Source organism: Rhyacophila brunnea, unplaced genomic scaffold, assembly GCF_057557595.1.
Source record: "Rhyacophila brunnea isolate RB1 unplaced genomic scaffold, BYU_Rbru_1.0 scaffold_1, whole genome shotgun sequence".
In the NCBI taxonomy this organism is placed as follows: Eukaryota; Metazoa; Arthropoda; class Insecta; order Trichoptera; family Rhyacophilidae; genus Rhyacophila; species Rhyacophila brunnea.
In genome coordinates this window covers 45,688,538-45,700,540 of record NW_028232751.1, presented here as the reverse complement: position 1 = coordinate 45,700,540, position 12,003 = coordinate 45,688,538, and the positions used below count along the sequence as shown (strand labels likewise).

Genomic DNA, 12,003 nt, shown 5'->3' with positions numbered 1-12,003 from the left:
CACGGCACATTGAGAATCTCTGGTCTATGATGGCAATGAAAGTCATAAAAATAAGATGGACACAGTAAAAATATAAATTTAGTAATAGGGCCAAGAAAATACGAAAATTCTTTAAGAAGTTTAGAGGTATATTATTATGTTAATCACTTTTATCAATGCCAGGCATAATATTCCCTATTACAACATTTATGAGTAAATACTAAATATAACAGAGTGGACTGGATACTGCACGTAATAATGATTAAATCTATATCGACACTATTATTATTATCATTGATTTTAAATTTATTATTATCATTGATTTAAAAAATTTTATACCCCACGATGGCTGCGCAGCTTAAGCACCGGCCTATATTGTCGTGGTCCTTAGGTTCGAATCCTGGGTCTGACAAGTACACATATTGTTTTTCAATTTATGTATGAGACAGAGTATGGACCTAATAGGTTGAGCAAGTGGTTGACATCGATGTCTCGTAAGAAACAAAATCTGTTAACACAAACCTCCACCCTGTGGAGGCCCATAATATGATATTAGGATAGAAAAAAAAAAATACATTAACGCAGCGTTTTCTAACTTGCTGGTCACGACTCCTTCAGAAGGAAGACATAGTCAAACATTAAAACTAGAAGCACTACTTTTTGATATACTTGTAAAAATTTCAAGATCGACAATAAGGATAAAAAAAATATTTATTAAATAATTTTGTCTTTCTATCCAGTGAAGCAATATAAAGTTTGGGATCATTCTATGGTTGTATACATAATTTACAATGATGATACTTGAAAGATAACAACTGCGCGGCATTCACCATCGTAGTGTTACGGATGTCTTACCCATTGGAGACAATCGGCGCCCATGTGTTGCCGATGCTGACTAAGTGATCGGCATTACTAACTCAGTGTTCTTCTTGTCATCTGGCGTATGGCGTTAAATCTAGTGTTTATTGACACCGCAGAAAGCTTCAAAATAATCATAAAAAAGCCAGAATATTATACAAAATTAGCTTGAAAATTAACATGCTGGCCCGTTTGTACCTTCTATCCTACCGATAAAATAAATGTTAGATACAACATCTAATTGATAACTAAACTTCGTACTTGTATTAATTTTCAGCCACATGACTTATTTATTAGTTGCGAAATAATAAATTCTTATCTGTATCCTCAAACGAGGAACGATCAATGGTATGAGACGCAAAGGAAGACACAATATAACTTGGTTTAAGAATCTTTGTGATTGGTACAAGTGCAACTCCACTGAACTGTTTCGGGTAGAAGGAGAATATCTCCCTGATGATGGCCAGCCTCCAATAGGAAATGTCATAAGAGAAGGACATAATTTATGTGATTTGAACCAGCAGCAGGTGGGATTCGATTGTGCGGCTCATAGTTGATTTCCCAAACAGACAATTCAGGTATGAAGGACAGTATGAGTCTTATGAAATAATATTTTATACAATTGACAGGTTGACAATAAAAATGGTGTACTAGCACTTATTGACAAATATTTCGCACATGTTTTTTGATATACAGTACACTCTCAATAATCCGCCGTTATTTTTACTAGTTGAAAGCGCAAAATCAAGCTCTATAATTCGCCGGTATTCGATTGTCAAATTCAATAGTCCGCCTCGTACAGGTATACAACGCAGATGAGACGGGTTTATTTTGGAAACTTCTCCTTCGTAAAAAGTATGTTCATCGCGAAGAAAGTAATGTACCAGGAAGGAAAGTGCCCAAGGACCGCATCACAATTATGCCGTGCTCCAATGCAACCGGGACACACAAAATGAAGCTTTTGGTCATATGGAAAGCCAGGAATCTAATTCAAGAATATCTACCTCACTGAACAACTGGTTGTGTCAAGTGATTAACTATATTTTGTTAATAAATAAACCTGTAATTTTAAGGCACAAATTTAATAAAAAAAACTATTTTCACGAAATACCCGTTTTAATTTTTACCATATTTTGTATGTATGCACTATAATCCGCTGCTTTCACTAATTGGACACTTGGCTGGTTTTTGAGGTGACGGATTACTGAGAGAGTACTGTATTGTCAGTTGAAAGTTTACAAACCAACACAATGAATCGTTTCGAATGCATAAAAATCGTATAATAATACTACGATAATAACAAATCTTTGATGGTTGGTTGTACTGCGAAAATTAAGGTCATCATTCGATAGAAATCATTGCCCAACTGAAGACTGTATTCAGAAGCTGATTAAAAATTTTGAAGAAACCGGTAGTGTTTCGGATCACCTGTTCATCGAGCCCATTCATGCGAAAGAGCTAGAAATGTCAATTCCAAGAAGATCAGTGACTTGGCCCCTCATACGGCCCTTTATGACGAATTTTGCAGAAAGACTTTCACCTACACACATGTAAGATCCAACTCACGCAATAACTAAAGCCAAAAAACCATGAGCAGCATCACAGATTCGCCGATTGAGTCTTGAAAGAGCAGGTTTTCAAGTAAATTCAGTGATGAAGCAAATTTTCATCTTAATAGGTATATTAATAAGCAAAACTGCCATATTTGGGTGCAAAAACACCCATAACAGCCGATTCAACTGAGGCTGTTACATTCTTCCAACAGTTACTGTTTTTGGTCTGAGACGTGGCGTTAATGACGTTCGCTACAGGCAAATGATTATTGACTTTTTGTGATCGAAATTAGAAGATTTCGATTTGGAAAACATGTGGTTTCAACAGAATAGGGCTACATCCAGCTCAGGAAATACTGGTTTTATTGCGAGAAAAGTTCGATGGCCGTTTAATTTCAAGACAGCAATTTCAATTGCCCATCAAGATCATGCGACTTGACACCGTTGGATTTCTTTTTGTGGGCTTATGCGAAAGGAAGTGTCTATACGAACAATCTACAAACTCTTGAAAGGCTTAACGATAGAGCCTGAAATGTGTGAAAGTCATGAAAAATTGCCGAAGGCGGATCGTGAGCTGCAAGGGCGCTATGTTGTAACTCGGGAGATTCAAAGTCAGTCGCAAATGATTTCGATTGTGACGTATTGATTTTTGCTTTGTTGTAACTATATCTTTACCGGAATGAGTCAAATTTGTGTCGACACTATTGACCGGGTGAACTAGTATCGTTAATATCCCATACAACAAATAAGTGTGTGGGTATGCGCATTGGGTCATAGACTAATTAATTGATTCATGATAGAGTGCCTCGCGTCGATCGTTTTGAACTGTCAATAGTGAAAAGCTACGAAAAGATATAATTATTGGACTCCCGAGAATAATTATTAATATATTATTTAATATTTTGCGAATGTATTGGTAATTTCCGGTTAAACAAAGAGCTTGTGAGATATCTTTCGCAAATTCTCACACGATATATTGTTATTTTGGCACACGACTTGTTTATTTTGATATTTAGATTTGTAAAATGTATGAATATTTTCCGACGGAAAATATAGTGATTGTTGAACCTTTAATTGTCAAATTTATAAGATACATACGCACATATCGTCGAGTTCTTGCCACCCTTCCTCCTTTTTAGATTCATCATGTTTTTGATAAGGTATCTATATTAAAGCTTATGTTTTCTTCTGTTCCAGAAATGTCAAAAGACATAAATCGCTGTATAACACGGAAATTGTGAGATAAACAGAATTAAAATACCTAACTATGTTATTCACAATGTTACTACATACTCTGTTATGTTGGGTTCAATTATATTAATGAATTATAATGGTTTGTAATGAATAAATACATTTAAAAGGATGTTATTGAAGAGCATTTTGTTTATTTTGCTTTATAGTGTAATAATATTTATGTGGTTTCGCATTTATGTGAGGTTATTTTGTACGTAACCATATCATCATATTATACTAAATCAATCGAATATATACGTATTATACATATACATAATTAACAAACATATTGATTTCGTTTGACGTTTCTATTTTTTTGTACCAAAGACATCGATTATCTCGGCTTCGTTTGTTTTATTTGGCAATTTTGGCAGTGTTGCCAACTCATGTTACACCTCGGGCCTCGATAGTTAGGAAATCGATCTGCAGGGAGGTAATTTGAATGATATTGTTTCATATTGCGTAATTGCAAATACCATATTCATACCAGATCTTGGGTAACATATTAAATGTAAAATAAATATGTACTTACCTATCGAATATTCTAGCTTCCTTGAGAACGTTTCCGAGATTGATATAGGCATCCAGAAAATTAGGGTCCAGTGCAACAGCTTTTTCAAAGTGATGTATCGCCAGCCATATTTCGATTTGTGAGTTAAAAACGCAACCCAAGTTACTCCAGGCTACGGCAAAATCCGGTCTTGTCTCTATTGCCTTTAGATAACATGCCTAAATAACAAAAGAAAAATATAAAGCATATGCCATAATGGTAATGAAAAATGTTGAAACATAAATACAGTATATAACTACGCATATTCTACATAAAAAAAATAATGCATATGTGAGTATAGGATAATACTTAATGGATGGAATTAATAATATGCCAGTTTTAAATAGATATTATGTAAATGGTGAAAAGAGTTCAGTACATAGTTTGATTTGACCATCTGCTAGCATTACATAATATAATGAAATTTTGTCATATCCAGCATGCCTCCATTTAATGTTATATTACTAATAATAATAATATATTCATTGACATGTTTTCTTTTTTAAGTACATACTTAAGTTTTTTAGTCATCTTTACATGATTTAAGAATGTTTTCGACTGTCCGCCTCGATTGGCGACTAGTGAGAAATTTCATCACACCTACTGTTGAAAATTATTTGCCGTTTCACTGAAGTATGCTCTTAATGAATTTGAAAGAGCATTTAATTATTTATATCACAAATTATTGGTTCCTAGTTATTTTGATTGTCACAGTATTTAAAAAACAAATATTTGAGATTGAATGTAATTGTAATTATGCTATTGTTTAGTGAACTACTCTCCGACAACAAGATCTCGTCGATTACAGGAAGTCGCTGTAGTCTCATATAGAAAACTTCTCCGACTCCTTTTCTTCTTCGCATTAAACCAAAAGTTTACTAATAATTCTAACATCTCTCCTGATCGTTTTAGAGATATTTTTGTTATAAAAAGCATCAATTTTGGGGCGTGCCTCATTTGAAAACAGAAAAGCAAACAATTGCACAGGATGGGCTTTGTTAGTTCACAGTTTTACCACATGGACAAAAAGTTCCTGTTTGAAAATACACTAATAAGTGATAACAGTATAATATATCTGTCAACATGTAGCTTTTATATTACAGTAAAAACAAAGGATTTAATATGATTATCGAATATGAAATAATAATTTAATATAATGTGTATTATTTAAAATAGATTTTTAATAAGATGACGAGATAAATAACATTAAAATAATTAGACTGAGCTTGCAGCATGAACTTTCCAATTAATTGAACTGGCTTTAGACCCACATTATAATGGTTAAGATTTTTTTGTTAATTTTACGATATGAGTTATTTATGTTGCAGTTGTTTCAGGCTTATAAACCCATCTTTGGGACACTTTTTTTAATTTTTTTAATATCTAAGAGTAGGGCTTCCAATTAACCAGAGGGAAAATACTACCCGGTTAGTGGTTATTCTGCGAATAACTAACCGGGTAACCGGTTATAACCGTCGTATTTACATATCTACTTGCTGAATCTACTAAATCCATGTCCATGCCCTGGATCGAAACACATGAAAAAGATCATGTGACACATTATCACTCGCTCATGCGGCTACATAATATAAATAATTATAATATAATATTTTGACATTTGTTTTTGATAGCATTTGGTGGCTAAAACTTATAAATGGGTGGAACCAGTGGCGATGTGCCCCTGAGAGCGCTGGAGCGGTGAACACCCACCCACTCAATTTATGCGAAAAAAATATTTTTTTTAAATAAGTATTTCATTTATATTTGATTTATTAAAAGTGTTCTGATCTATTACCGTGGTCATTAGTTCATATACAAAAACAAATTCTAATATGTGTTTCTAACCGGCTATTTTAAAGACTTGTTCATGGGAGCGATATACCATTTCGCTCGTCTGTCGGAAAGCGCCCAGAAATCTTATATGGATTAATGCTTTTGCAATGAGAAAGAGTTGCATGCAAAACCAATATGTACATATTTTTTCTTCCTGAAACGTGTCTTCGCGAGCGACGGTTTGAGTTGCTCACGCCCGAATACCTACTTCGAATAACGTCGGGGATCTTCGGTTTTAAAACCATACAGCCCGTATCACACAACAATTATTGTTTGACAATTTTTATTCAATATTAATATAAAAATAAATTCTTTTCACAGTACGTATATTAAATTTCCGCACATGTTGACAACATTTCTCAAATTTAAGCGAAATACAATTTAAAAATAAACTTCATGTTTTTTTCAGTTTGACAACTAAATTCACAATGTTTATCAATTATAATATCTCTCCAAACTAGCTCTGTGGGGATTTAACCTTTTCCACTCGAGATTTTTTTTATAGGTACATACCACCCACTCGAGACTTTTTTCCGTACAAAGCATAATTTCAATATAAAACATTTAATTGATGACAAAAATGTAAAAAAGAAAATTTTTTTTTTATTCTGTAAAATAGATTTATAATGAATATACTGTACTTATTTTTAGTTTATTTATAATTCTTCATTGTGTGGTATTTCACAAAGCAATCTCCAATATGTAATCCTGGCTTATCACAGAATCGTAATGAAATAGCGGTATGTAGAGAAGTGGCTATGTAAATCGTCCAAACATATAGTTATGAGTCATGACTGTAAATATGATACAAATGAATTGCCTTCAAATACACTTGTAATATAAGCGGCTGTCTCGTAAATTTCCTAAATTAGTTTCGGGCTCATAACAACTCAATCCCAGTGCGGTACACATTATCAAAAGATTTCTCAAAAAATAATAAATCGATACGTAATAATTTTCATTTGACTCATTAGAGTATTTCACATTATGTAGGTTCCGAATCGGCATAATATACTAGTAAGTATTGTCATCAAAAACAGTCTATTCAAATATAAAACTGTAAACTATACGAGACGCCCCTGCGCAAGCGAGAACCAATAAAAAATATAAACACACTTCAAAATCATGCGTGACAAACACTTCACTCTAGTCTGGGAACGTTCAATAAATAAAATTTATGTGACAAAAAACATTGCTTGCAAAGCGACGACCTACGAATAAAAAGAGAAGATTCCGATAAAAATACTATGTTGAAATTACGCACGCAGTATTCTTTTGCCGACTTCTTTCTCAGATAAATGTAATAACCTATTATTATTCATTCTAACTTGATTGAAATCGCATTATAAAAAATTCTGAAAATATTACAAAAAATGATTTTATAAGCGTGCCGCCGCTACGGCGGCACTCGAGTAATACGGGAAACTTGTAATGCCGCCGATATGGCGGCACTCGAGTGTTAAGGGTTAATATGCGTGGTAGGGTGGAAATCGTAAAATATCACGTTATCACAGTTATAAAAGTGGAACTGATTTGTAAAAGAATCGCTAACTGGGTAGTATTTTCACCATAGTTAATAGAATGGCTCTAGCCTCTGTGATCATTCTACATGATTAATTTTTTGGAGGTTTCTTATTCAATCACCATTATATTGATAATCATTGATCTATATATTATGTATTAAATTTAAATAAAATTAATAAAAATTCTCGAATGGTTATTGAAAAGTTTTCATATACTATATTATGTTAATCCAGTGAAAATGGGTTTATAATAAAATGAGTAGGTATAGCAAATACTTTGTATATTAAAATAATTAATAAATATAATAAAAAATCTGCATATTGATTGATTAAAATGTATTGAAAAATAAAACATATTATTTTGTTGAGCATATTATCAATATCACATCGACCAAGTAATATACTCTAATATCACAACATTTACGCTTTAAAATAATTTACGCCTTATAGCCTAGAGAAAATAAAATGCTTACAGGTTACGATCATTGGACACTAAAAAACAAACAGTACCTGTAAACTTCCAAAAAAGAAAAATTTGTAATGCCCCATCTGTAAGAATTACTAACACAGTCAAAACAATCAAAAAACATGTTGAAATACAAGATGACTGCAAAAATCCTTCCTGAAAATAAAAAAATAATATTGAAATCTACGCCAAAAGCAGAACAGACAATTAAGAGTAAACTTGGATATCGGGTGAAAGAATACACTCAAAATAAATTTGGGTACGAGCACTTGCTAGAACAAAGCCACGGAGTCCAGCGTACTCTTCATTGTTTGTATAAATGTAATTGTTAAAGCTTACGCATAAATTGATGGTAACTGACCGCATCCATAGAAAAAAATCTTGAACTAAAACAGTGTGAAAATCATTAAATCTTGTTGTCGTATATGAAAGCCCGGAGCCCATAGCGTTTTGTTGGGGGGACAGGGAAGCAGTCTACTATACCTTTCCAACAGCAGAATGCTCGATTGGGCCCGTCCGTTGTCCAAACGATTGTATCAAAACGCAGGTAATTCCAAGATGGAGACTCTCCAAACACCTAATCTCTGATATTATAAAAATACAATGAAATTAGAAATATTCGTTCAATTATGTGTGATATAATATGAGTAATTTATAAAACAATGTGTTTAAATTGATTGAAATTAATATGACTACCAATTGAAACGTGTTTAAAACACATATGATAGTGATTGTCAGCCGGGTCTGCGAAAATTCACACAACCTAACGACAAATGTACAACTTGAATGATAATAAACTAAAAAACGGTTCAACATAACCTATTTTTAAATGACACATTTTGAAAAGCCATTCTTGGAGCAACAAGGAATGAACGAATCCAGTTGTCAATAATGAACGTTGCTACCAACCATGCATTAAAGATTTTGTTTCTGTCAAACCGTTTAAAATGTGCACAGTATCGTTATAATTATAGCAGAGTATTGAGCTATTGCTGTACTATTTATTATTATGTACATTTATTGCTTTGCCAAAATGTTTTAGAAAAATAAGACGTATGTTACAACAACTCGTTTATCAAAATTATTAAGAAGAAAATTTACCGGTAGTGACACCTACAAAAGAAATTGGGTCTAACGAATAGTTTATAATATTATGCTTTCATCATAATGAGTTTCTGACAAGTTGCATTGCTACAATATGTAGAAATGAAAAAAAAAAATGATCATAAAGTTTAACATAATACAAGTCACAGTACAAATAAAGTTAATTATGTACGTGTATGAATCTATAGGTAGGTAGATAGGTGATGCAGATGAAAGACAGTCGTGGTTGTTCGTGATGATGGAGAAGCGAGAGTTTATTTACTGTTACATCAGTACAGGGGTAAAATCGGTACAATATAATAAATACAATGACAATAGGGTGCGATGTGTTTTTCCCGGGAAGAGAATATTTAGGAAATAACTATTACAGATACTGCAGAAATTATAAATACATTGAGCTATTTACTGAGTTTGCCACTACGGGAAATGAATATTAAGAAATTCGTAATTGCGGTCAGTTATTTAATATTGCCGATCAATATGCTGACACGGCACGAGTTGTTTATCCCCATATACATATATTATAATCAAACAAGCTATCCATCACAAGTTATAATATAGTCACTCTTAGGGCTTTACACTATGCTATTTATAAGTATGCCGAAATTTTTCATATATTACAGTATAATGAATGATATGGAACTCATAAACCTACCTATCGCTCAATGATATTAACCGTTCAAATGGTGACTACCCATAGTCATTTAACTCCAGATTTATAATTGATAAAATCTGTGTATAAAGAATAATTATTATTCTAGTGGAATGCTATAATTAAATGAACAACAGTAATGAAAGAGGCCAAATCTGCAAACCTTGAAGTGAGATGTGGTTCTAATTCTAATAATGTGGAAAATAGTGACAAGGTAATCTTCGGATTGATTTACAAAGCGATTTATGATCTTGTCATGAATAAATGCAATAGATTAATAATTATATCATATTTACTTTTGGAATGCTGATCTGTTTTTCATCCGAAGAATTTGTTTGAAGAATCACACAATGACAGTCATTAATTAAGTTTTACGTAATATGAAAACGTAAGAATAATCATAAGAATGATAAAAATCTATGTATGGTTTTTATTATGGAATGTCGAAGAAAAGGTGATTATAATTTATAATATAAACATATCCATGGTAATTTGTTTATAGAAATAAAGTATATTTTGAAAGAAATAGAAATGAATAGAATTAGTGTTGATTTATTTAAAAATAAAGGATATGAACACAATTAATAAAAGAGTGATGTACGAAAGTGGATTAAACGAAAATAATATGAAAACAATAATATAAATTAATATCAAAAAATTGTAACAAGAAAATATCTATCGAAAATTTCAGAAAGTAGATTGGCATTGTTTTCAAATAATCATGTAACTCTCGCAATGTTATTTCCAGTGACCGAGCAAGAGAATTTGGTTTCATTCCGTTTAATCAATGCTTGTAATATTAAAAAATTATGTAAATAAATGCCCTTTACTGGCAGTGAAACTAATTTGGGAAAATTACACAATGCCTAAGTACAACAATAAAGTTCAACTTAACAATAACACAGAAGCCATTTTTTTAAAACAAATCAAAATTTTTAGTCTTGTCTCTCCTGTTCATTAAAAAAAAAAAAAATGATGAGACGTTCCTTCTCCTCGCAGTGTCTTGTGGATTATGAGGCGTTGGGGTATTTAGTGGTGAGGAGGCATAAAAAAACAGGAAAGATTTTTTAAATTCGATACGGAAATGATAAAACTTATAAAACAAGAATCTCTAGAGTCAATCATCAAAACTTTCAGTTCATATCCTGTAACATGTTAAGGTAAAGGATGGCCGAGTGGCTTAACCGCCCTACCTCTTAGTTATTTTCCAAGAAATGGGTAAAAAAAAGTCACCTTTTTTTGCCTTTGTAATACGAAAACAATATTAGTCCTCATCCATATCTGACAATATTTTGTTGAAATAGATGCATTTACAATAGATTAGATTAGATTCATTTTATCAGGGGTTGCAAACTAGTGGTGTAGCAGTAAAAATATTTTGAAAATATTATTTTATTTGTGTAAAAATTATACATAAAAGGGATTACAGAAATATATCAAGCATATATTTTATTTTTCCTTAGTGTGTTACATCAGGGGTTGGAAACTTGTAGTGTAGTAATAAAAATATTTTGAAAATAATATATTACTTTTGTAAAAATTATACGTATAAGGGTTTATAGAAATATATATATAGAGAAAAGAACCTCACCTGGGTTAGGAAGCAGACAGGAGTACGCGATATCTAGATGTTTCCAAACAGTTGAAATGGAGATGGGCGGGGCACATTGCTCGCCGAAAGGACGGGCGCTGGACAAATGCCGTCATCCAGTGGTACCCAAAGGGCACGAAATGGCCATAGGATCGCCCTAAAAGCCGCTGGATTGACGAACTGATAAAATTCGGTGGAAATACGTGGCAGCGATTTTTTTTTTGGGTTTATTTCTTATTTTGGTGGGTGGTTCTTTGCTTTGGGTGGGATTTTATTTCAGTATTTCATGTTTGATTGATAACGACACAGGACCGAGAGAGTTGGAAGAAGCTTGGGGAGGCCTTCATGATGCAGTGGATTGACCCGGCTGATGATACAGTATAGAATATTTAAAAAAATTTTCTTAGTGTGATATATCTTGAAGCATGGGATACACAGGCCCACATTACAGTCGGGGCAATAATATCTCGTTTCTCTCCTCACTTTTTTCCCTTTATCATCCGTTTTGGAACAGCAAACAACACAGCGTTTCGTTGCATTTGCTTTACTTTGCGTTGGCGGGATTGTATCAATAAAATGTCTCTCAGTAAGACGTAATGGGTTTGGAGTTGTGGATGGTCTTCCTCCTTTCGCTGAAAATTCTGGCGAGTGATATTTTTCT

At 32.8% G+C, this 12,003-nt stretch overlaps 1 protein-coding gene across 1 annotated transcript in view; it reads right to left on the bottom strand.

Annotated features, from left to right (window-relative positions):
* LOC147079855 (intermembrane lipid transfer protein VPS13B-like) overlaps positions 1-12,003 on the bottom strand; it is a 109,402-nt gene that overhangs the window by 81,028 nt on the left and 16,371 nt on the right. Inside the window, exon 5 of the mRNA XM_085945106.1 lies at positions 4,156-4,352. Coding sequence (XP_085801232.1) covers positions 4,156-4,207 — 52 coding nt within the window. The 5' untranslated portion in view covers positions 4,208-4,352. The remainder of the gene's footprint in view (positions 1-4,155; positions 4,353-12,003) is intronic.